The sequence below is a fragment of the Archocentrus centrarchus genome, chromosome 7 (assembly GCF_007364275.1).
Source record: "Archocentrus centrarchus isolate MPI-CPG fArcCen1 chromosome 7, fArcCen1, whole genome shotgun sequence".
Lineage (NCBI taxonomy): Eukaryota > Metazoa > Chordata > Actinopteri > Cichliformes > Cichlidae > Archocentrus > Archocentrus centrarchus.
The window spans coordinates 34,389,974-34,414,315 of NC_044352.1; the positions used below are offsets into that span (position 1 = coordinate 34,389,974).

The 24,342-nt window shown below is 42.3% G+C and overlaps 1 protein-coding gene across 1 annotated transcript in view; it reads right to left on the reverse strand.

Moving 5' to 3' along the window:
- Positions 1–11,823: 11,823 nt before the first annotated feature.
- Positions 11,824–24,342, reverse strand: part of prkcz (protein kinase C, zeta) — a 178,615-nt gene continuing 166,096 nt past the window's right edge. Inside the window, exon 17 of the mRNA XM_030732648.1 lies at positions 11,824–13,228. Within this exon, the coding sequence (XP_030588508.1) occupies positions 13,141–13,228 (88 nt within the window). The 3' untranslated portion in view covers positions 11,824–13,140. The remainder of the gene's footprint in view (positions 13,229–24,342) is intronic.

Genomic DNA, 24,342 nt, shown 5'->3' on the forward strand with positions numbered 1-24,342 from the left:
AATTTGATCATTTAAGAACAAGACAGTAGAAACGTCCCAGCCACAGCTCTTCATACGGCGCATATGATCTGATTAGATTTTACAGCATTGTGCAGCAGAAATCTGCATAATAATTAGGTATAAGTGATTTCCCAGAAATTGCTATAACTAATCTACATTTAAAGTTAATAAATTCAGACTGAACAAGTGTATAGAATACAAACCTGAATATGTACATGTTCTTGATGACGAGCTATTGGTACTGTGAGCATGAGTGGGTTTTTTTTGTCACATAGATCATGGTTCTGCCTCAGAGTCCAAGTAGCAGCTTGATGTGATTCATTATCTCTCTGGCCTTCAGTCATCCAGTCTCAAAGGCAGCACCAGGGTGGTGATTGGTTGAGAATCAATGCCAAAGAGCACTGAAGCTATGGTTGCAGTTGCCCAACACCTTAAAAAGACAACAGACTTGACTTGCATGGGTCACACGCATATACACTGAAACTCAATGATGCTCATTTTAGTATCTTTTAATCAATGTGTGACTGATTTACAAATGATGATAACAGCAGAGTTATCAAAAGTTGCACTGCTAACCAATGAACCACATTCCTTTCTGTCACATGTTTTCTCTACTGCTGATTGGCTGCCCAGGCTCCTCTTGTGGAGGTGCGCAGGAGTATTCAGATACACTATATTAGAATAGAATAGAATGCCTTTATTGCCATTATACAGGATGTACAATGAGATTTGAGGCCCATTCCTGTTCAGTGCCATGCAATAGAAAGTTAAGCTTCCTAAAATATAAATTAGAACTTCTAAAAATATAGAGAAAATAAAACAGTATAAAAATATATACAGAAAATAAAATGTATTAAAAATACAGATAATAAGAGAATGTATAAAATATATACATTGTAAAAAATAAAATAAGTGTATACATATAATAATGAAGATGGTGAGTATTGCACTTGGTGACTGAATATTGGTTATTACACAATATAGGAGTGATAGATATTGTTCAGTATGAATAATATAATATTGCACAGAGATGTGGGTGTTGCACAGTTACAGTGGGTGAGTGTCTGAGTTCAGGGTGGTGATTGCTCTGGTGAAGAAACTGTTCTTGAGTCTGTTTGTTCTGGCTTTGATGCTCCTGTAGCTCCTGCCAGAGGGCAGCAGGTCAAACAGGTCAAAGCCAGGGTGTGAGCTGTCCTTGATGATGTTCCTGGCTCTGCTGATGCAGCGGGAGGTGTAGATGTCCATCAGGGAGGGGAGAGGGCAGCCAACGATTCTTTGTGCTGTCTTGATTACCCTCTGAAGCCTCCCCCTGTCTGCCTCAGTGCAGCTGCCGTACCATACTGTGATACAGTACGTCAGCAGGGTCTCAATGGATGAGCAGCAGAAGGTCAGCAGCAGGTTAGAGTCCAAGTTGTTCTTCCTGAGGACCCTCAGGAAGTGAAGTCCCTGCTGAGCCTTCTTGATAACAGCTGGGATGTTATCTGACCAAGAGAGATCAGCAGAGATGAGGACACCAAGAAACCTGAAGGTGTGGACGCTCCACACGCTCAACAGTGAGCGTATCATTGAATCATTGAATTCAGGTTTTGCAGTTACTTCTATGGCCACACCTCTGTAAAATCAAGTATTGAGGCATGCATATTGATTCTACAAACATTTGTGAAAGAATGGGTTGGTCTCAGGAGCTCAGTGAATTCCAGCATGATATCATGATAGGATGCCACCATTGCAACAAGTCCAGTCTTGAAATTTCCTTGCTACTAAATATTCCATAGTCAACTTAGTATTATAACGAAGTGGTAGGTTAGGTAAAATGACAAGGTCAGCAGATGCTGAGGTGTTTGGATAGCGCACAGAGGTCACCAACTTTCTGCAATGAAAAGCTGCAACTTTCTGAGTCAATCGCTACAGACCTCCAATCTTCATGTGGCCTTCAGATGACCTCAGTAACAGTACACAAAGAGCTTCATGGAATGAGTTTCCATGGCCGAGCAGCTGCATCCAAGCCTTACATCAACAAGCATAATGCAAAGCAGTGGTGTAAAGCAGGGCTCTTCAACTCCAGGCCTCGAGGTCCGGTGTCCTGCAGGTTTTAGATGTGTCCCTGATCCAACACACCTGTATAAATGGCTGAATTACCTCCTCAGTATGCAGTCAAGTTCTCCAGAGTCCTGCTAATAACTTCTATATTTGACTCATTTTCACCATTGTCACAGAAAACTACACACCCTGATGTCTCTCGCTCAGGTTTATATATATATATATAATATATATATATAATAAATATATATATATAATATATACATTATATATATATACATAATATATATATATACATAATATATATATATATATATATATATATACATAATATATATATACATATATATACATAATATATATATATATATATATATATATATATATATATATATATATATATATATATATCTATATACATACTCTATATCACCTCTCTATATATATATATACATAAAAAAAACTATATCTCTCATCACATAAATATATATCTATATATCAATATATATACCTATATATCTATATATCTATATCCTCTCTCTATCTCTCTATCTCTCTCTCTCATCTCTCTCTCTCTACCTCTCTATATATCTCTCTCTATCCATATCTCGATACACCTCTCTATCTATAGATCTATATATCTATATATTAGGGGTGGGACTCGATTAAAAAAATTAATCGAATTAATTACAAAGCTTGTAATTAATTAATCGAAATTAATCGCATTTTAATCGCATTTCAATATTTGACATGAGAAATATTAATTTAAGTTTAGTTGATGAATGAATCAATATACATAAGCTTAAACTTCAAAATGTTGTTTATTTTCCCACCAGCCTACTACACAGACCAACGAAGGGTGGAAGTGCTCCTGTGATAAGCAAACTCCTGAAAATAAAGTTAAGCATCATACCTGGATAGTTTTATTCAACATTAATGGCTCACTTGTTATAGTTGGAAATTAATCATTCGCTCAGCTGTATTCCTTGATGTTGAAATGTGTTATGCTTGTTTTAACAGCTTATTTTGAATTAAAGACTTAAAATTAAACCACAAAAAGGAGAAAAAGTTCGTTCTCCGTTTAACCAGCTGCTGTTACACAGCTGTGCTTCGCACTCACAATTGCTAGGCGACATGAGCTACGCAGAGGTGACGGCAGCTGATATGAAGGCTAGCCGCTCACTTCCGGCCTTTGTGGTGTTCGTGGGTTGCGAAAGACGTGGGCCGGGTCCTTCGCAGGATGCGGCCCCTAATTTGGACATTGTGCGTCGCAGGGTTATAATAGTTTTGGATTTTACATTATAGTTTAGTTTTAGTTAGTTTTTACTTTTTTTTCTCTAATTCAGTTAGTTTTAATTAGTTTTCAGAGTGGTTTTGCTCGTTTTTATTAGTTTTTATTTTTGGTTTCATGCTTAGTTTTAGTTAGTTTCAGTTAGTTTCAGTATTAGTTTTAGTATTTTCATACCTAATCAGGTGCAAGATTCAAGGCGCAAAAGTGACTATTGTGTAATGAAAACTTGACAAAAGATACAGTTTAAAGAAATATAGTCAACAACCAACTGTTCACAAGACATGCTAAATTTGTGTAATATTAAGGACACACATGAGCATAACCAGGGAGAAACAAAGAAAAACATGAACTCCCAAACTCAATAAATTCTACAATAAACTCCACAATAAACTTCAGCATCAGTGCAGCAGATTAATAACACCTACATGTGGTGTTAAACAAAAACAAACTCTTTGAAGGAGTCAAAGCTCAAATCCAGCTGCATCCTGATGTTCTCACCACCTGAAGCTGCTTCTGTTTTGGAGCTAGCTTGGTTAGATGCTCGCTAATTAAACCTGCAGGGTCTTTGCGGCCTCTGTACACAACCTACAGAAGTTGCCGACCTCATGTCCGCATTTATGCTTGTGTAGCTGGATTGTGTGTGTTTAATTACCTTGTGGTCGTGTGCAGGTGTTTGTACTCAAAGAACCTCCATACGGGACTCTGCCGCTTTCTCTGCAGACCGCAGCCATTACTTTGCGGACCAGCGCGGTGAGCGCACGCACATGCGCACTCACACAGTTGTCCTGTGGCGCTCCCAGCTTAAACTCGGAGAGCGGAAACAATGATTTCATATCAATCCACAAGGCTTAAAAAACCCCCCAAAAAAACAAGTAAATGAAAGTAAGTTTATCGATTATTTCAGTTAGTTTTAGTTAGTTTTGTAAACTCACAATTCAGTTTTAATTAGTTATCGTTTTTTCCTTTTAATTATAGTTTTTATTTATTTCAGTTAACGACAATGTTTTTTCAATTTCAGTTTTCGTTATTTCGTTCGTTTTCGTTAACTATAATAACCCTGGTGCGTCGATATAATCTGTATGCCGGGAACTCGCGCACTGAGAAACGTTCCACGGTGCAAAGTGCGATTAAAATGCGTTAAAAATTTTAACGCGTTAATTTCCCCATAATTAATTAATCGAAATTAACGCGTTAAAGTCCCACCCCTAATATATAAAGTGGCCATATATATATATATATATATATATATATATATATATATATATATATATAAAAGTGGCCATATACATATATATATATGGCCACTTTTTCTTTACAATGGTCACTTTTCTTCAAAATTTCAGATTTCCCCATAAAATGTTGGTACTGAAACACAATTATGATTCGCTGTAGGACTGAAACTACCCTTTTAAGAGTTCTTAATTATCTTTAGCTGTTGATTCAGGAAACTCTGTTATGTTAGTACCTAGCAGCGGCTTTTGATACTGTCAGTTCTATTCTTTTATCTCTGTTGAGCAGTGTGTGGGCATTAGAGGTATAGCTCTTGATTCATTTAAATCTTAATTCTTTGTAAAAATTGATGGATTTTCTTCTTCTGCAGCCTCTCTCACCTGTGGTGTACCTCAAGGTTCTATTTTGGGCCTATTACCCATTCTTTACATCAGTGAACTTCAACTGGCAGCCTGCGGGCCACGTCCGGCCCGCCAGATATTTCCATTCAGCCCCCTGAGTATTACTGAAATCAAGACTAGCCTAGTGAGGAGGAAAAAATATTTCAGATGCAAAAGCTGCTAAATGCCACTTCTGTCAAAAAACTAGATAATGATATTTATGGAATTCTTCACCTATGGTCACGAGCTTTGGGTAGTGACCGAAAGAATAAGATCGCAGATCCATCCATTCTCTTTTGCTTATCCGGGGCCGGGTCGCGGGGGCAGGAGCCTAAGCAGAGAAGCCCAGGCTTCCCTCTCCCCAGCCACCTCCTCCAGCTCATCCGGAGGGATCCCAAGGCGTTCCCAGGCCAGCCGAGAGATATAATCTTTCCTGTGTCTCCTGGGTCTACCACGGGGCCTCCTCCCGGTGGGACATGCCCGGAACACCTCACCCAAGAGGCAGCCAGGAGGCATCCTAATCAGATGCCCGAGCCACCTCAACTGGCTCCTTTCGATGTGGAGGAGCAGCGGCTCTACTCTGAGCCCCTCCTGGATGGCCGCACTCCTCACCTTATCTCTAAGGGAGAGGCCAGCCACCCTTCGAAGGAAACTCATTTCTGCCGCTTGTATTCGTGATCTTATTCTTTCCTGCCCAAAGCTCATGACCTTTGAGGGTAGGAACGTAGATCGACCGGTAAATCGAGAGCTTCGCTTTTACACTAAGCTCCCTCTTCACCATGACAGACCGGTGCAGCGTCTGCATCACTGCAGAAGCAGCCCCGATTTGTCTGTCGATCTCCCGCTCCCTTCTCCCATCGCTCGTAAACAAGACCCCGAGATACTTGAACTCCTCCACTTGGGGCAAGAACTCGTTCCTGAGCCTGAGAGAGCACTCCACCCTTTTCCGGCTGAGGACCATGGCCTCAGACTTAGAGGTGCTGATTCTCATGCCGGCCGCTTCACACTCGGCTGCGAACCGTTCCACTGCGAGCTGGAGGCCACCCCCTGATGAAGCCAGCAGGACCGCATCATCTGCAAAGAGCAGAGATGAGACTCTGAGGCCACCAAGGAAGAAGCCTTCCGCCGCCTGGCTATGCCTAGAAATTCTGTCCATAAAAATTATGAACAGAATCGGTGACAAAGGGCAGCCCTGACGGAGTCCAACAGCCACAGGAAATGAATCCGACTTACTACCGGCCATACGGACCGAGCTCTCACTGGGGTTGTACAAAGACTGAATGGCCCGCAACAACAGGCCAGACACCCCATACTCCCGCAGGACCTCCCAAAGGATACCCCGAGGGACACGGTCGAATGCCTTCTCCAAGTCCACAAAGCACATGTAGACTGGTTGGGCAAACTCCCACGCACACTCAAATATCCTTGAGAGGATAAAGAGCTGGTCCAGCGTTCCACGACCAGGACGAAAACCGCATTGTTCCTCCTGAATCCGAGGTTCGACTAACGGACGGACCTTCCTTTCCAGCACCCTGGCATAGACCTTACCAGGGAGGCTGAGGAGTGTGATCCCCGAAAGTTGGAGCACACCCTCCGGTCTCCCTTCTTAAAGATGGGGACCACCACCCCGGTCTGCCAATCCAGTGGCACTGCCCCAGATCTCCACGCGATGTTGCAGAGGCGTATCAACCAAGACAGCCCTACAACATCCAGAGCCTTCAGGAACTCAGGGCGAATCTCGTCCACCCCAGGGGTCCTGCCACCAAGGAGTTGTTTAACTACCTCAGTGACCTCACCCCCAGTGATGTTCAAGTCATCTCCCTCGTCCCCAGACTCTGCTTCCACTACAGAAGGCGTGTCAGTGGGATTCAGGAGGTCCTCAAAGTATTCCTTCCACCGTCCGACTATAGCCTCAGTTGAAGTCAGCAGCACCCCACCCGCACTATAAACCGTGTGAGTGGAGCACTGCTTTCCCCTCCTGAGTTGCCTGACGGTTTGCCAGAATTGCTTCGATGCCGTCCGAAAGTCTTTTTCCATAGCCTCACTGAACTCCTCCCACACCCGAGTTTTTGCTTTGGCCACTACCCGAGCTGCATTCCGCTTGGCCTGCCGATACCTGTCAGCTGCCTCCGGAGTCCCACAGGCTAACCAAGCCCGATAGGACTCTTTCTTCAGCTTGATGGCTCCCTTCAGCTCCGGTGACCACCATCTTGTTCGGGGGTTACCGCCACGACAGGCACCAACCACCTTGCAGCCACAGCTCTGAGCAGCAGCCTCAACAATGGAGGTGCGGAACATGGTCCATTCGGACTCAATGTCCTCAGCCTCCCTCGGAATGTTGGCGAAGTTCTGCCGGAGGTGGGAGTTGAAGATCTCCTGGACTGGGGCTTCTGCCAGACGTTCCCAGCGCACCCTCACAATACGTTTAGGTGCGCCAGGTCTGTCCAGCATCTTCCCCCGCCACCTGATCCAACTCACCACCAGGTGGTGATCAGTTGACAGCTCAGCTCCTCTCTTCACCTGAGTGTCCAGAACATATGGCCGCAGATCTGATGATACGATTACAAAATCGATCATCGACCTGCGACCTAGGGTGTCCTGGTGCCATGTGCACTTATGGACATCCTTATGTTCAAACATGGTGTTCGTTATGGAGAAACTGTGGTTTGCACAGAAGTATAATAACAAAACACCATTCGGGTTCATATCGGGCAGGCCGTTCCTCCCAGTCACACCCCTCCAGGTCTCACTGTCATTGCCCACATGAGCGTTGAAGTCTCCCAGCAAGTCTATGGAGTCACCAGATGGAGCACTCTCCAGCACCCCGCCCAGCAACTCCAAAAAGGGTGAGTACTCTGAACTGTCATTAGGCGCTAAAGCACAAACAACAGTCAGGACCCGTTCCCCAGCCCGAAGGCGCAGGGAAACTACCCTCCTGAGCGCAGGGAAACTACCCTCTCGTCCACCGGTGAAAACTCCGACGTACAGGCAGCAAGCCGGGGGGATACAAGAATACCCACCCCAGCTTGCCGCCTCTCACAAAGGGCAACTCCAGACTGGAACAGAGTCCAGCCCTTCTCCAGGAGACTGGTTCCACAGCACAGGCCATGCGTTGAGGTGAGCCCAACTATATCTAGCTGGTATCTCTCAACCTCACGCACTAGCTCAGGCTCCTTCCCCACCTTCCTCATTCCTTGTCCCAGTAGCCAGTCTTGATAGCTGGGGATCGGTCCGCCAGGGCCTCCGCCCTTGGCCACCGCCCGACACACATTGCACCCGACCCCTGCGACTCCTCCTGCGGGTGGTGGGCCCAGTGGCGGTTTCTGATATGGGCGACATGGGCAGCCGCCCAGGGCGGCATTTCATCTAGGGCGGCATGACCGCCCCCCTCCCCCCAACGCATTGCGATCGCCGCAGCAGCACCTACCGCACTGCTCCACTTGTGGGATAATGGGCGCCCTCTGCTTGCTGTGTATTGCATGTAGCTTTCTGCCATGGTCAGACAGGTTGTAACAGAAGAAAAAGGGCAGGCGGGGGATTCTCTCTCTGTCTCGCTGTCACTGCTTCACTCGATCGTCACACACACAGCGCTGCCCCGCCCCCTTCTCCTCTCAGCCTGGGGTGCGAGTCGAGTGAAGCAGTGATGGCGTGAGAGTGAGACTGTCAGCCGGGTTCATTCATTCATGCCTGTACAGTTTGGGCCTGGTTACAGCCAACAGTAACCGCTGAATTATAAATAAAGGCGACTTTTGCTGGCAGTCTCTCGCCAAACCTTTTATCCTCACGGACACTGCCATATCAAGATTAACGCGAAGTGTATGTCCTAATATTGAAAAGTTTTGCGAGATCTCGCAAAAGTAACTCAGGATCTCGCAAAACTTTTGCGAGATATGCAAAACTGACTCTTTTTTTTTTTTTTTCCTCCCATGTTCCACAGAATGAATCTGTGCGTCTAATAAAATTAGATGCACACAACTGATAGAACACAAAGCCAATTTCATTTATAATACTGTAAATATGGTCATTAAATCACAGTATTTGTGTGAACCCGAATCCTGATAAAAAAAATAACACAAATACGAATCTAGACAGTTTGGACAAATGTTGGTGGATGGCGCAGTGTTGCCAGATTGGGCAGCTTGTGAACACATTGGGGTGGAATATTATATAGATATTTCTATATAATTATCAAATTATATAGATATATAATTTTACAATAAAAACTTCCTAAAAACCTACCAAATATGGTGAAAAGCAGCCAAAATTTTAACAAGTTACCCAAAGCTTGTATATTTAAATATATATCACACCTGGTGCTATTAACATGAGTTTCAGTGGAGGTTTTGTTGTGTTGGGCTGGCAACTGTCAGTCAGATCTGACAACCCTGGGGATGGGCGGTGGTGGTGGCGAATTGTGGCAGATGGAAAGGAAAAGGTCAAAGCCATCAGGTGCACAGTTTAGGAAAAAGAGAAAAGAAGAAGAGGAGAAACAAGCAAAGATAAAGGTAAGCAGAAGCTGTGTAATATTTCAGTTTCTTCCATGTTTTTTCAAATAAAAATTTAAAAGAAATTCTGAGTGTGCCTGTGATGGTGGGGGGACCTTCTGTTAAAGCCTGTCTGTCAGACCATGGCAGAAAGCTACATACACCACACAGCAGGCGCTCATTACCCCCCAAGTGTAGTAGTGCGGCGATCGCTATTGTGTGTGTGTGTGTGTGTGTGGGGGGGGGGGGGGGGGGGGGGCGCCGGCGGGGATGCTCGCCCAGGGCGCCAAACAGGCTAGGACCGCCACTGGGTGGGCCTACAGGAGGGCGGGCCCATGTAACCTCTTCGGGCTGCGCCCGGCCGAGCACCACGGGCTAATGCCCGGCCACCAGACGCTCTCCCTTGAGCTCCCTCCCCAGGCCTGGCTCCAGGGTGGGGCCCCGGTAACCCTATCCCGGGCAGGGTAAACTGTTCCCTTGCTGTTACAATCATAGGAGTCTTCTGAACCGCTCTTTGTGTAAACAGCTGAAGACTCTGCAGACATATTCTTGTAATATTCTAGGAAACAGTTGAAGTTTATTTTCAGCATATTAAATAAACAAAATATGGTGTTAGACAGTGAAAACCTACTAATTACCCTCTCTGCTCTTTCTGTACAAACAGAGTTAAGGGGTGATCAGAGGATGTGCTGGTGTGTGAGCCCTGTTCCCAAGTGGTGCACACACGAATCTGTAGCATCTGCAAAGTTTTTCCTGCTGTCGTTGGCAAAAATAAAGGAATTCGGTGAGAGAAAAATGACTCTGTTCACAGAAAACCAGTTTGATTTTTAATAATTACACATATTTACAAAGATGTGATGAAGCAAAATTAATCAGACCCAACCAGCATTATGTAAAGGTAGAACTGTAATTCAATAATTATTCTTCATGGTGTTTCAGTGGTTTTCAGCGTTCTGTATTGTGGATTCAAGGACTTCTAGTTCATCCATTGGTCCCTCGAGGGGGGAAAAAGCATCACTAATGTATCACCTCTGTGCAATTAATAAAATGCAGAAAATGAGATGGAGTTTGGGAGTTGGAGGAGGGTGCTTCCTCCAATGTTTAAGTGATTTCTAGTTTCATTAGATGTGTTTTCATTGTGGTGACTAGGGAACTTCATTATCTCTCCTCTCCCCCTGCCTGTAAAGGGCCTGCAGCTAATTGAGGCCCTTTGACTTAGGATCAGCTAATTAATCCTATTATGTGGTTATCAAATTAGCATGGGTCAGGTTTCATCAGAAATATCTCAGCCAATTCAGAGCTTTTCTTTCGTCAGAATAACACATATGTAGAGACAGACGCAGAGCTTGCATCAGAGGCAAAGAGTCCTGTCGGTGACTAATCTGTGCTCAGAGATATTCACAGATGTCCCAACCTTGAAACAGCACAAAGCTCCTCAGTTTAGGTATCGATATGTTGCTTACTTTCTATAAAAGAAAGCAGTACATGGAGTTAAAGTTGCCTGAACCAGAAATAGCCTAAAATGTCATTTTATATTTATTAAAAAAACCAAAAACTCATGGCTTCTCGCTGGTTTTAGCAATCAGATTATCCTATGAGCAACACTTGGCGACAGCGGGGAGGAAGAACTCCCTGTTAACATGACGAGACCTCTGCCACAACCAGGCTCAGGGAAGGACAGCCATTTGCTGAGAGTGGTTGGGGATTGAGAGCAAAGCAAAAAGGAACTTAAATTTCAGTATTTAAAAAAACAACAAAAAAAAAAAAACAGCAGCTGAGCTAGGTTAATCAGCCCTGTTTCTCACACTGGGGAAATGTACATAACCTGTGTGAACAACAATGAAACGTGTTCCTGTGGAATTTCTGCCATTATGTCTCCCATTTCATTTGGACTTCCACATTCAAAGCAACAATTAGTCAGCTAAAGCTGGACTGAGCTGTAGTTGCAGCAGGCCTCAATGTGGAAATGGAACCACACAGTGAGCCCATAAAGGAAACTGTGACCTGCTTCCACAAAGCAGCAAGACCAGCAGGTCACATGGGCTGCAGATGGTCACGCAGCAGCACCTGGTGAGGAAGAACCCAAGCTTGGCCAGGAAACCTGCATTCACTGTGGAAGCAGGAGCCAATGGAATGCTTTGTTTATCAGCCTCGTAGTGTGTTTTTTTTAAGCAACCAGACTACCACTGGCAGCATGTTTACATACTGTGGCTGTAGCTCAGTAGGTAGAGCAGGTCACCTACTGATCGGAAGGTCAGCGGTTCGATTCCCGGCTACTCCAGGCTACATGCCAATGTATCCTTGGGCAAGATACTTAACCCCAAGTCGCTCTCCGATGCAACTGTCGGAGTGTGAATGTGTGTGAATGTTAGATAATTAAAAGCACTTAGCTTAGTAAACATGGAAGTGCTTGTATGAATGGGAGTGCATGGGTAAATGTAAACGTGTTGTGTAACCGCTTTGAGTACTCAGACTGAGTAGAAAAGCGCTATATAAGAACTAGTCCATTTACCATACACCTTCATATAAAAGATGCAGACATGTACTGAGTCTACGCCGAACAGCACCTATCTGATGACAAATCGGGCACTGGGAAACTCTTTAGGTGGGCCATAGCCTTTACTGTGAAATACTGAAAATATACATCAAGCACTGAGTTTCATCTCTAATGAAAAAGGTCAGGTCTCTTCCAGTGGTGGCTTACAAGCTGCTCTGGTGAATCTGTCTATAGATTCAAATGTATATACTGATTATTTGAACAATTCATTAAAAATAAGAAGTTTCATTTATGTGTCAGGACTGATGCAGCTTACTGAGCTCCAAACATACTGACTCCCTACAGATTTTAAGATTTTGGACGAACCCTGGCAGCATTTCAGCTGTTTTACCTGCTGAAGCCATGATCGGTGAAGAAATGTCCAATAGAGGTGCAATCAGAACCGTGGGAATTCATTGGATCTTTGAGGCACTTCTTAAAATAAAAAGTTGTCACCCAGTTAGTGTTTTCCTCCCTTGTTTGTGAAAATAACAGAACATAACACAAAGAAAGGTTTGTGGTTATGGACGAAACTGTGCCACTTGCATCAATAAAAAGGCATCAATTTTGGGCTCACTAGCTACATTATAATACACAATAACATTTTTTACCTTTGTCATTGTACATTCTTGCTTTGTGTGAGGCATTGCCCCCCCCATCAAGATAGAAAACAAAGAAATTAACAATTTAAAAAAGTGCACATAAATTATTTCAAGTTCTTCAGCAGAACTGTCATATTCATCCAGGGGTGTGAGATGGGTTGAAATGCGTTGATGGTGGCAGGCACAGAATGAAACATTTCTCTTTTGAAATTACAAAGCCAGTCCTGCTTTGATGCAAGGATGGACATTCTGACAGGGGGAAAAGGAATGAACAAGAAAAGAAAAGGAGAAGACAACATAACACCGGGGAATGTAGTCTGCTGTCTGTTTTCCTTTAGATACCAAAATAAGAGTCTGGTACCCCAATAAAACAATCAGAATTGTCCAGGAAAGAACTCTTTCCTTCTCCTGCTCCTGCCTTATCTGGTTGACAGGTCCAGAGGGTGCACTTGTCTTCCCTGTTGTCCTTTACTTCATCTTTCTGAGTTGGCTTGGAAGTTTGGTTTTTTGTTTGTTTTTCCTTTGACAACAGCTTGGACAGACAGTAGGTGGGCGAAGGAGGAAGCTGGTCTCTCCTTCATACAGACTCTTCTGTGGATAGCAGCAGGGGGTTGATGTATTCAAATCCTTCAAACTCTGACTGGTCTATTCTCTTGATCACATCCCTGAGGAGAGCAAGATGGAAAGAAGAATTAGAGGTGTTGTTTCATCACAAACCTAAAGCTCAGTGCTATTGACAGTAAACCGGGATCAGGTTTGCTCCTGGCTTCTCTCAGATGTGCTGTCGCCGTATCTTTTGCTAGAAAAAAGGAAAAGTTCAAACAAGCCTTTGTGTTAAACGTATCCTACCGTGGAGGTTTGGAGCTTGAAGGATTTATAATTCTTAATGACACCTTATCTTGGTGAGAGAGGGCAACTTTGCTCAGAGCTTCGCAGTTCTGACAGAAAGACTCCTTACAACTATACACAGTGGTTTTAAATCAGACTGGCACAACTTCTTTGCCAGCTCCACTACATACATTTATTTATAGATGGTAAACTCACAGCCACTTAATTATAGGTGCACCTGTTCCACATCTCACAAATGCAAATATTTAATCAGTCACTTGGCAGCAATGCAATGCATTTATGCAAGTAGACATGGTCAAGGCAGCACGCTGAAGTTCAAACTGAGCATCAGAATGGGGAAGAAAGATGATTTAAATGACTCTGAATGTAGCATGGTTGCTGGTGCCAGATGTGCTGGTCTGAGTAATTTAGAAACTGCTGATCTACTGGGATTTTTACAGAGAATGGTTGGAAAAATAAAATATCCAATGAGCAGCAGTTCCCTGGGCAAAAATGCCTTGTTCATGCCAGAGGTCAGAGGAGACTGAAAAAGAGCACAATGGGTGCCACTCCTATCAGTTAAGAACAGGAAACTGAGGCTATCACCGAAATTGGACAACAGAAGATTAGAAATACATCGCCTGGCCTGATGAGTCTCCATTTCTGTGGTGACACTCAGAAGGGTCGAAATCTGGTGAAATCAAGTTTTGGCTCTTGCCATCCTGTTTTTATCGAGTATAAAGTGAAGGCTATGGTAGAACTATAAGAACCTGCACACCCACTGTGTCGTGAATTCTCAACAACTTAGCCAAAACATACCCTGCTTTATCATTTATTTGACTCTAAATGGGATCATAATTTGCAAAGTGAATATCATGCTTTATTGAAAAAGGTTTAAAAGACTGAGATAAAAAAAAAAAAAACTATAGAGGAATATTTCATACCTCCAGTAAAAAATAGTTATTTTCTCAAAATCTTCACTAATATCAGATTTCTTTTTGTAGGCATTTACCTCCTACCAGCGATTAAAACGAATGCATATGTAATCTATGAAGTAATTACATACAGAGTTTTTAAGTTTATTTTGATCTAATGCTACTGAAGATGTTTATTAGCTTCAACTGTGATCACTAATAGTGACCGCATAACTATATGATTAGATGAAAAGCTCACATCAGGTAATTACATACGCTACACGAGGTGTTCACACAGTTCTCTGCTCACTGCCTTTATTTTTCAAGCTTTAGTTAAAATCTATTACATGAAAAAAGCTACATAAAGATGTGTTTGTTTATACTTTATACTACTGCTGCTGTCAGATTTCATTGTGCTGAAAACCACCTGATAACCTCATTTTTTTTTTTTGTCAGTTTTTCTCCAGCCGCTTTGCAACCCACCTGCCCCCAGCTGTTTCTGCCTCAGTACCGTATCTGTTAATGCGCACTCCAGTCCTTATTAAGGTCTTGCTGCCTCCGCTTTTTACATGTCCCAGAATAGAACCGAACAGAACTGCCAAATATAAACTACTGCAGATTACAATCTCATTTTAACATACGTGATCCTGATTGAGCTACATTTAAACTCATTCGTGTCTGCTCATGCCTTTGCATTAGCTTGAATATGCAGCTGTGCTGCCACTAAATTTGCTGCAAAACCAGCTGCATTTCTCTCTGGATATTCCTGTGTTCCTGCTTGTTTTTGTTCCACCTCTTTTTCTGCACTCTCTCCTCTTCTTCTCCATCTGGTAATGCTTTCAAGTTATCCAAGTGAGCAAAAAAAGACAAAATTTACATTGGTTGAACACATTGTTTGTTTTGGTCATCTCCCAAACCTTCTCCCCTCTCTTTTGTGTGTTCCTCTCTGTGGTCTTTCACTCTGCCTCCCTGTTCTCCTTGAAACTCCAAAACAGAAAAACACCATTTTCTAAATCAAACAGTTGTATTGTTGGTTGACCTACTCCCACAGTGAGAGTACTTCACATGAGATCAGATGGAGGAAAAATATTTGCTTCATCAATATTCCAGTCGGCACACTCAAAGAAAGACACTATAGCATTTCATTCACTTGTCCTGGTGTTCGATGTGGGTGGGATCTACAACCTGATTGACAATGCCGGTGGCCCTTAAAGTGAGACTCCCACCCACCTGGTAGACCAGGGAGAAGACCAATGAACATACCTATTGTTTTAACTTCAAAGCCCCCTGCTTGTGTCTGCAAGGAGAAAGCATCCTGGCCTTTCCCAGCAAGAGACCCCCCCCCCCCCCCCCCCCCCCCACAAAAAAAAAGAACAAAAAAAACCACGACCACACCACACCACACACACAGATGAGTAAACAGCCTGTTGCTGTAGGAGAATAAGGCAGCAGTGTTGTTAAGGGAGGACATTTTTATCCACCCCCTCTGAATCCAGAATTATACGATTTATGAGGTTCCACTCCATTTACCTGTAATTATTCCTTTGTTAATAGAAGCAGCATGCCCGGGAAACAAAAACACCATTGTGATCAGACCTTTACTGATTAGTCTGCCAAATTTTCTTTTTCTTTTTTTGACATCATGTAAGAGATGATATTTTACAGGGATGTAAGGATTCAACTGAAACAACTGTGGGGAGGCTAACACAGCTTAAATAATGCACCCTGTGTGAGATTTGCCACTTGGATGTGCAGAAGCTGAGCCATCAGCTGATGTGGGCTGCCACTGAGATCAGTGGGCTTGTGTCCACTATTGTATAAAGCACTTTGAGCGCTCATGTAGAGTAGAAAAGCACTATAAAAGAACCAGTCTATTCAACTTACTCTGTTTATACCCCACTCTGCGTTTAATCATTAGCTATTATTAATCTCTGTCTCTCTTCCACAGTGTCTCTTTTGTCCTGTCTCTCTCCCCTCAGCCCAACCAGTCACAGCAGATGACCCCCCCTCCCTGAGCCTGGTTCTGCTGGAGGTTTCTTCCTGTTAAAAGGGAGTTTTTCCTTCCCACTGTCACCAAGTGCTGCTCATAGGGGGTCGTTTTGACTGTTGGGTTTTCTCTGTAATTATTGTAATTATTGGTGCAATACAAAGCACCTTGAGGTGACTGTTTGTTGTGATTTGGCGCTATATGAATAAAACTGAATTGAATTGAATTAATTTCTTCCTCTAAACCAGGGCTCTTCAAATCCAGGCCTCGAGTGCCCCTGTCCTGCAGGTTTTAGATGTGTCTCTGCTTCAACACACCTGAGTCGAATATAGAAATCATTAGCAGGACTCTGGAGAACTTGACTACATACTGAGGAGGTAATTCAGCCATTTGATTCAGGTGTGTTGGATCAGGGACATATCTAAAACCTGCAGGACAGGGGCTCTCGAGGCCTGGATTTGAGGATCCCTGCTCTAAACCATCAATGTGTCTTTTAAACCCCATTAGTACAAGACTGCTCAAAGAAGTCTAAGCAGTTTTAAATATGATCAGTTTATCTTACTAACAAGCTACAGCCTTTTTTTGAGCCAGTTAGCTAAATATAGACCTTAACCTTTTAGTTAAAAAAATTCATGAAACAGTAGCTGTAAAACAGCTGGGTGATCATCTGCAGAGGAGTGATTTATTTGAAGAGTTTCAGTCAGGATTTAGAGTGCATCATAGCACAGAAACAGCACTAGTGCTATGAATGATCATCTCATGGCTTCTGACAGTGGACTCATCTCTGTGCTTGTCCTACTAAACCTCAGTGCAGCTTTGATACCAAAATATTTTACTGCAGAAACTCGAACACACCATTGGTATTAAAGGAACTGCACTGGTTCTAATTGTATCAGATACACTCCAGTTTGTTCATGTAAATGAGGAGTTTTCATCACACACAAAAGCTAGTCATGTGTTGGGACAGAAGTATGTATGTTTATATTATAAATACTTCTCTTAGGCACTATTATTAGAAGGCATAGCATAGATTTACATCACTATGTAAATGAAAATGTTGGGTTGTAATTTTAAGGGCTGCAGAGTTTCCCTCTGGCCAAAATGGAATGGACTCAATCCTTTATAAAGCTCAATTAAAACCAAAGTTTGCAAAAAATCACTGGGGAACAGCAGGATCCAATGCAGGCTGTTTATTAGGCATACAGGTCTACTAAATTATACATACACACACATAGAAGCTATCAGTTGATCCAGAACTCTGCACTGCGAATACTAACTGGGACTAGAAAGACAGACCACATTTCTCCCATATTAGCATCTCTTCATTGTCAAATCCCAAATTGAATTTAAAATACTTCTCACATATGAGGTCTTGAATAACTAGGCTTCATCAACCAGCCTTTATGCTGTAGGCTCTTTACCCTACAACAGTAGTTCCCAAAGTCAAGAGTGCTGCGGCCCACTTAAAAACCAGAAAATCCCCATCCCTCTCCCGGCCGTCCAATAGCGCCAGCCTGTGAAATTGTCCTTGCTAGAAGCCTGTTGTCACTCAAATCAAAATACAAGAGAAAGTATGTACTTTACTTGAAAATTTGATTCAAAAAACATAAACAACACAGGCTGCTGGCTATAAATTGCTCATACTACCCAAACGTATGTAAAGTGCTAATTCTAATATGTGACCCACTCGCCACTGGGACACAAAATTCAATACAAGAGCAGTAAATTTAGTTCAGCGTAATGAGCAACATCACAAACTAACCATCCCATATTACCAGTTTTAATTCACTTTTTATGTAAATCAATACATTTATATAAATATGTAACTATGCATACTTGTGAGTAATTTCAAACTGAATTTCTGTTACTACTGCGGCTCCCCTACAGTACCTTTGTGGCCCACCAGGGGGTCGAGGCCCACACTTTGGGAACCACTGCCCTACAATATAAAGTGGCTTGAGGAGACTGTTGTTGAGTTGGCACTTTATGAATAAAAGGAATTTCTCAGAGATTTTGGTCCATAATGACAGGATAGCATCACATGGTTGCTGTTGCCTGCACATCCATGATGCAAATATCCTGTTCCACCACATTTTGGCACTTATTCGCTCACTTGTTCATTAAAATACAGTTAACTGTTTGGGTTTGTAGATAGATTTAGTTCCAAGAAGAGATAATGCTAGTTAACATCACAGACAGACATGTAACATAAGTGAATGTAAAGTTTGGTTAATGCAGTGTGTTATACTACGGGTACTGCAGGTCACTAAGTAAGTCTGAAAGATAACTGTGATATGTCCATTTATCCAAAAAAGAAAAGAAAAAAGAAAACAAGGAAAGAAAGAATAAACTATTTAATTAATGAATTAATTGCTGCACGTACATCATCTGCTCTGTGAAGATATGCCATACTAAAGCAGTACTGTAGTCCTAGCTGCTATATATTCAAGCTCCTTGAAATCAACCACCAAGGATCAAGGCTAGTGAAAACAAAGCTCTGCTTTCCTAGGCACAGGCTGAGGCTGGCCATTTTCTAAGATGGGAGCTGGCATAGAAAACCTAAAGCCTCTCTTCCACTTCTCTCACATGCTGGCAAGGGCCCCCAGCCATTCTGGCTTTTCATGTCTCAATGTAAATCTCTAACATGGAGGGTTTACCCTTCGCTCTCCTTTCATGGCTCTCACTTCTCTTTCTTCTCATGCCAAACCCATCATGAGTGGGAGAGAGGGGAGACTGGAGAGCTTTCTGCATCACCCCCTCCTAGCAAGAGTGGGCGATGTCAGCCCCTCTCTTTGGTAACAGGGAAGAGAAAGGGTTGGGGAGATAACGCGCAAGACACAAGGAGGAGGCGTGTGTCTTCTTTTGATGTGCTGCAGTGTTTGATGCCATCTTGGTATCTCTGCCACTCAACTGGTCATGTGCTCCCCACCCTGTTCTCCCACTCACCTCCCTCCTCTCACCACTGCGCCATTTTGACCTCTTTGACAACTGTCTCCCCAAAAGTAAGTCACAGACTCCTATCATCAAACTCTGTTAGAAATGAGCTGGGATGACTTTCAGAGCCATCTTGCTGTAGCCCCTTAATGAGCTGCGAAGCTCCCTTACTCCGAGGCTGGCTTTGAAGATCAATATCTGCTGAACAGCAGAGGTGTGCTGCAACATCAAACTGAGGGAGCACAGTGGATGCTTCCCAAAGACATCTGCCATTGGTGCAGATCTTGATGGGCATTTAATAAGGCCACTAAGTACAGTGCAGTCAACTTTGAAGTGATTATACCAATTACTGACAGCATGAATGGCATAATTTATTTTGGAAAGACTCTCTACTCTGCTAAAGCTGAAGTCAAGACACAGGGGAGGTATAGATAATCAAAAGCCATAGCAGACAGGCTCCCAGACATTTGACAGCACCAAGAATTATGCAATCTAGATTTTTGTCAGCCATACTTTTTCTGTAAATGTCTATTGAATGTCTGTCTTGAAATGGGACCCCTTCTCAGAATTTCCCATAGTCTATATATAAAAGATGGACGTATATAATATGCTGTCAAATATATGCTTCTGGACACCATCACCGTCATGATGTTTTTTTCTGGCCTTATTTGAATGGTTGGGTTTTTTTAATCAGAAGTGACCACATTTGGATGAGATAAGTGAGCCAATCTCATTTTAATTCTCATTTCAATTTCAGCCAATGTGAGTAAATGTGCTAGCAAGCTACAAACAAACTGTACAGTTGAAACATGCAGATACAGTTTAGATTTTTACATCTCACAGTACTGCATACACACTTATGTAGCATAAAGTTTTACTTGGTATTTAACCTTGCTCTGTAATAATATTCTTACATATTCTACCTTGTAGATGGACTAAACTGTACTGTGAATCTTAAAAATAAAAGCCAGTCAGACATGAAGTAGTTTTATGTTATTTATTATGGTACAATATTCCATTACAACATCTTGTATTCTAGCGCAGCAGCAGGGGCAGGAGCTTGTAGTGTCTTTGTTCTCTGTTGAGCCACGACTTCTGTGTTCCTGAGATATAAAGATGGCACCCAGTCATGTTCACAATGTTGCTTTGATTTGCCTAAAACAAAAGTGTAGAGATGTTGTTTGTGTCATTTGCAGCAGTTTGCAGCCTGTAACCATTTAATAGTTAGATGTGTGCCTGAAGTGTAACAATAGCACCCAGTCAGAATTGCACTGTCACATTTCAAAAGCTGTTTTTTTAAAAAGACAAAAGCTTAGATATTTTCTTTGATTCAAGCTATTCTGCCATATAGCTACAGCCAAGGTAAGTGCTACTCTATGGTGTGACATACAAACAGTTAAATGTGTTATAATTATAACTTGTATAAATTATAACTTACCAGTATTTTGGAGCCTCGACAATCAATTCAGCATGATGTTGTCTAACATGAGCCTAGTTGGAGCTGTACTGGAGAGGCCTGCCAAAGCCTTATGGAATCCATTTTGTGATGCAGAGAAGAAAACAGGCTGATGTGTTCCTGCACTGTGTCTGTTATTGTTTAAGATCTTTAAGCCTTTTGTCGTCAGTGCTCAGTCTGAAACAAGGGCTCCAGTCAAATCCTGGGGCTGCATGTTTGCATTAATCAAAAATACTGCCCCTGATGGATAAAAACATAAATGTTGGAAACTCACATGCAGAGATGCTTTTCTTTATTGGCTGCAGGAGTCTGCTGGGAAGATGGCACAGCACCCAGTGTTTGTATGAAGTTAAATTAGAGAGAGCTCTCTTTTTAACTTCTGTTTGACCAGGACAGACAATTTTTTTCAGATGCACACCTTTGGAGGTAGAGCAGGTCAGCTACTAATTGGAAGGTTGGTGGTTCAATCCCTGGCTGCTCCAGTCTGCATGCCAAAGTATCTTTGGGCAAGATAGTGAACCCCAAGTAACTCTTGAATCAGTGTGAATATTAGCTAGAAACACAAAGGCGTAGAAAAAGGTACTTGTATGAATGGGTGAATGATGTTACATAAAGCGCTTTGAGTGCACAAGTAGAGTAGAAAAGTGCTATATAAGAACCAGTCTATTTAATAAAGGTCTCAATAATGTTATTAATACAAAATGTTCTTTCTCGGAAAAATCACAGTGCAAGGATTAGCATTTTGATAGACCCTGGCGAGTCATGGGTCGAGGCCGACACCGTCACCTCAAAATGTGCATGTGTTGCTCACGAAGAACAATTTTGAAATTTTTTATTTATTTATTTTTTTGTTGCATTTTCGGCCACAGCGGCTTTATCATCAGTGGAGGGAGACAGGAAATGGGGGAATGATATGGGGGAAGACACGCGCCACCCGCACCGCAAGACGGCATATGTATGTGGTCGCCAGCTTCACCACTAAGCCACCAGGGCGCCCACAATTTTTAAATTTTATCACCAAACAGATCTTGTCTTACATCTTGTCTTACAACAACAGTTCATTTTTAGATTCATCTGACCATGTGGTCACTAAACACTAAATATTATGTTTTATATATATATATATTTGCCTGTTATGACTTGAAACTTTATGAAACATGTAGCTTGTAATAATTATTTATTTAGACGCTTTTGATTATATTGACATGAATTCTACCATAACCAGAGTCTCTTCACAAATTTCTAACAATCTACAGGTGCTGGTCATAAAATTAGAATATCATGAAAAAGTTGACTTATTTCAGTAAATCCATTCAAAAAGTGAAACTTGTATATTATATTCATTCATTACACACAGACTGATATATTTCAAATGTTTATTTCTTTTAATTTTGATGATTGTAACTGACAACTAATGAAAACCCCAAATTCAGTATCTCAGAAAATTAGAATATTGTGAAAAGGTTCAATATTGAAGACACCTGGTGCCACACTCTAATCAGCTAATTAACTCCAAACACCTGCAAAGGCCTTTAAATGGTCTCTCAGTCTAGTTCTACTTAAAACCAATACAAAAAAAGGATTTTTAGAAATATTGGCCAACTGAAAAGTATGAACACGAAAAGCATGTACAGCACTCAATACTTAGTTGGGGCACCTTTTGCCTGAATTACCGCAGCAATGCAGCGTGGCATGGAGTCGATCAGTCTGTGGCAATGCTCAGGTGTTATGAGAGCCCAGGTTGCTCTGATAGTGGCCTTCAGCTCTTCTGAATTGTTGGGTCTGCCGTATCGCAGCTTCCTCTTCACAATAGCCCATAGATTTTCTATGGGGTTAAAGGTCAGGCCAGTTTGCTGGCAGCAGGAAGCATGAAGTGCTCTAAAACTTCCTGGGAGACGGCTGTGTTGACCTTGGACCTCAGAAAACACAGTGGACCAACACCAGCAGATGACACGGCACCCCAAACCATCACTGACTGTGGAAACTTTACACTGGACCTCAGCCAGATGGATTCTGTGCCTCTCCTCTCTTCCTCCAGACTCTGGGACCTTGATTTCCAAAGGAAATGCAACATTGACTTTGATCAGAGAACATAACTTTGGAGCACTCAGCAGCAGTCCAGTCCTTTTTGTCTTTAGTCCAGGCGAGACGCTTCTGACGCCATCTCTGTTCAAGAGTGGCTCGACACGAGGACTGCGACAGCTGAAACCCATGTCTGCATACATCTGTGTGTGGTGGTTCTTGAAGCTCTGACTCCAGCTCCATTTTTGAATGGGTTTTATTTCACAATCCTCTCCAGGGTGCAGTTATCCCTGTTGCTTCTACACTTTTCTTCTACCACATCTTTTCCTTCCCTTCGCTTCTCTATTAATGTGCTTGGACACAGAGCTCTGTGAACAGCCTCTTTAGCAATGACCTTTTGTGTCTTGCCCTCCTTGTGCAAGGTGTCAAAGGTCGCCTTTTGGACAACTGTCAAATCAGCAGTCTTCCCCATGATTGTGTAGCCTACAGAACTAGACTGAGAGACCATTTAAAGGCCTTTGCAGGTGTTTGGAGTTAATTAGCTGATTAGAGTGTGGCACCAGGTGTCTTCAATACTGAACCTTTTCACAATATTCTGACTTTCTGAGATACTGAATTTGGGTTTTTCATTAGTTGTCAGTTATAATCATCAAAATTAAAAGAAATAAACATTTGAAATATATCAGTCTGTGTGTAATAAATGAATATAATATACAAGTTTCACTTTTTGAATGGAATTACTGAAATAAATCAACTTTTTCATGATATTCTAATTTTATGACCAGCACCTGTATTATTTAAATCTTATCCTTGATGACCCACATGTTTGATTTGGCAAAGATTTTACACCAGATGCCCTTCCTGATACAACCCTCCTAATTTAAACCAACTTGGGCCTGGCACTAGGAGTACACTGGCTTGTGGCCCCCTTGTAGTTGGTTCGTGGGTTTAAATCTTTGTTACTGAATATTTATGCCTGGACTGTAACATAATTGGTGAAGAGCGTACTACTTCAATTTAACGTGTGCAGCATAGGCAGTTTTATTCAAACTGTTGTGTTGTTTCGAGTCAGCTGTGGAGTATTTACATTGAAGTAAACCGACACACTGGAAGAGATTGCAACGTTATGGCTGAATTGGTTTTGCCTTTGATGCTGACTAATCATCTTGACTCAACTAAACCTAAACTCGTCTCAGCCTGGCAGGGAAGGCCTGGCCAAAAGCACACAGCTGTAAAGAAAAGAGTTGAGTTGGGTTTATAACAGGACTGAATAAAAGCATAACTTAAAACCAAAATACAGCACAATAATTGTTTCTTGATTTGTTTTGACGCTAAAATTGCACATACTGTTACAACCCTGGCAAATGTGTCATCACTGTGCACTCTAAAACCTTAGTAGGTATTAAAATAACGTGACTGAAAAAGTAATAGCTGTAGATTTCAGAACAGAATACAAAACTTCAACAGTAATTATGATTTATTTCAAGCTGCCATATAAAAAGGAGTCCAAGAATAAAATATGGATTTAAAAATGAGCACAGTCCCTGCTAAAAGATGTTTACACCTGCTTGATGATGCCAATAATTGATCACAGTCAACATTATCATACGTAGTGACAAAACAACAGTTCAACCATTA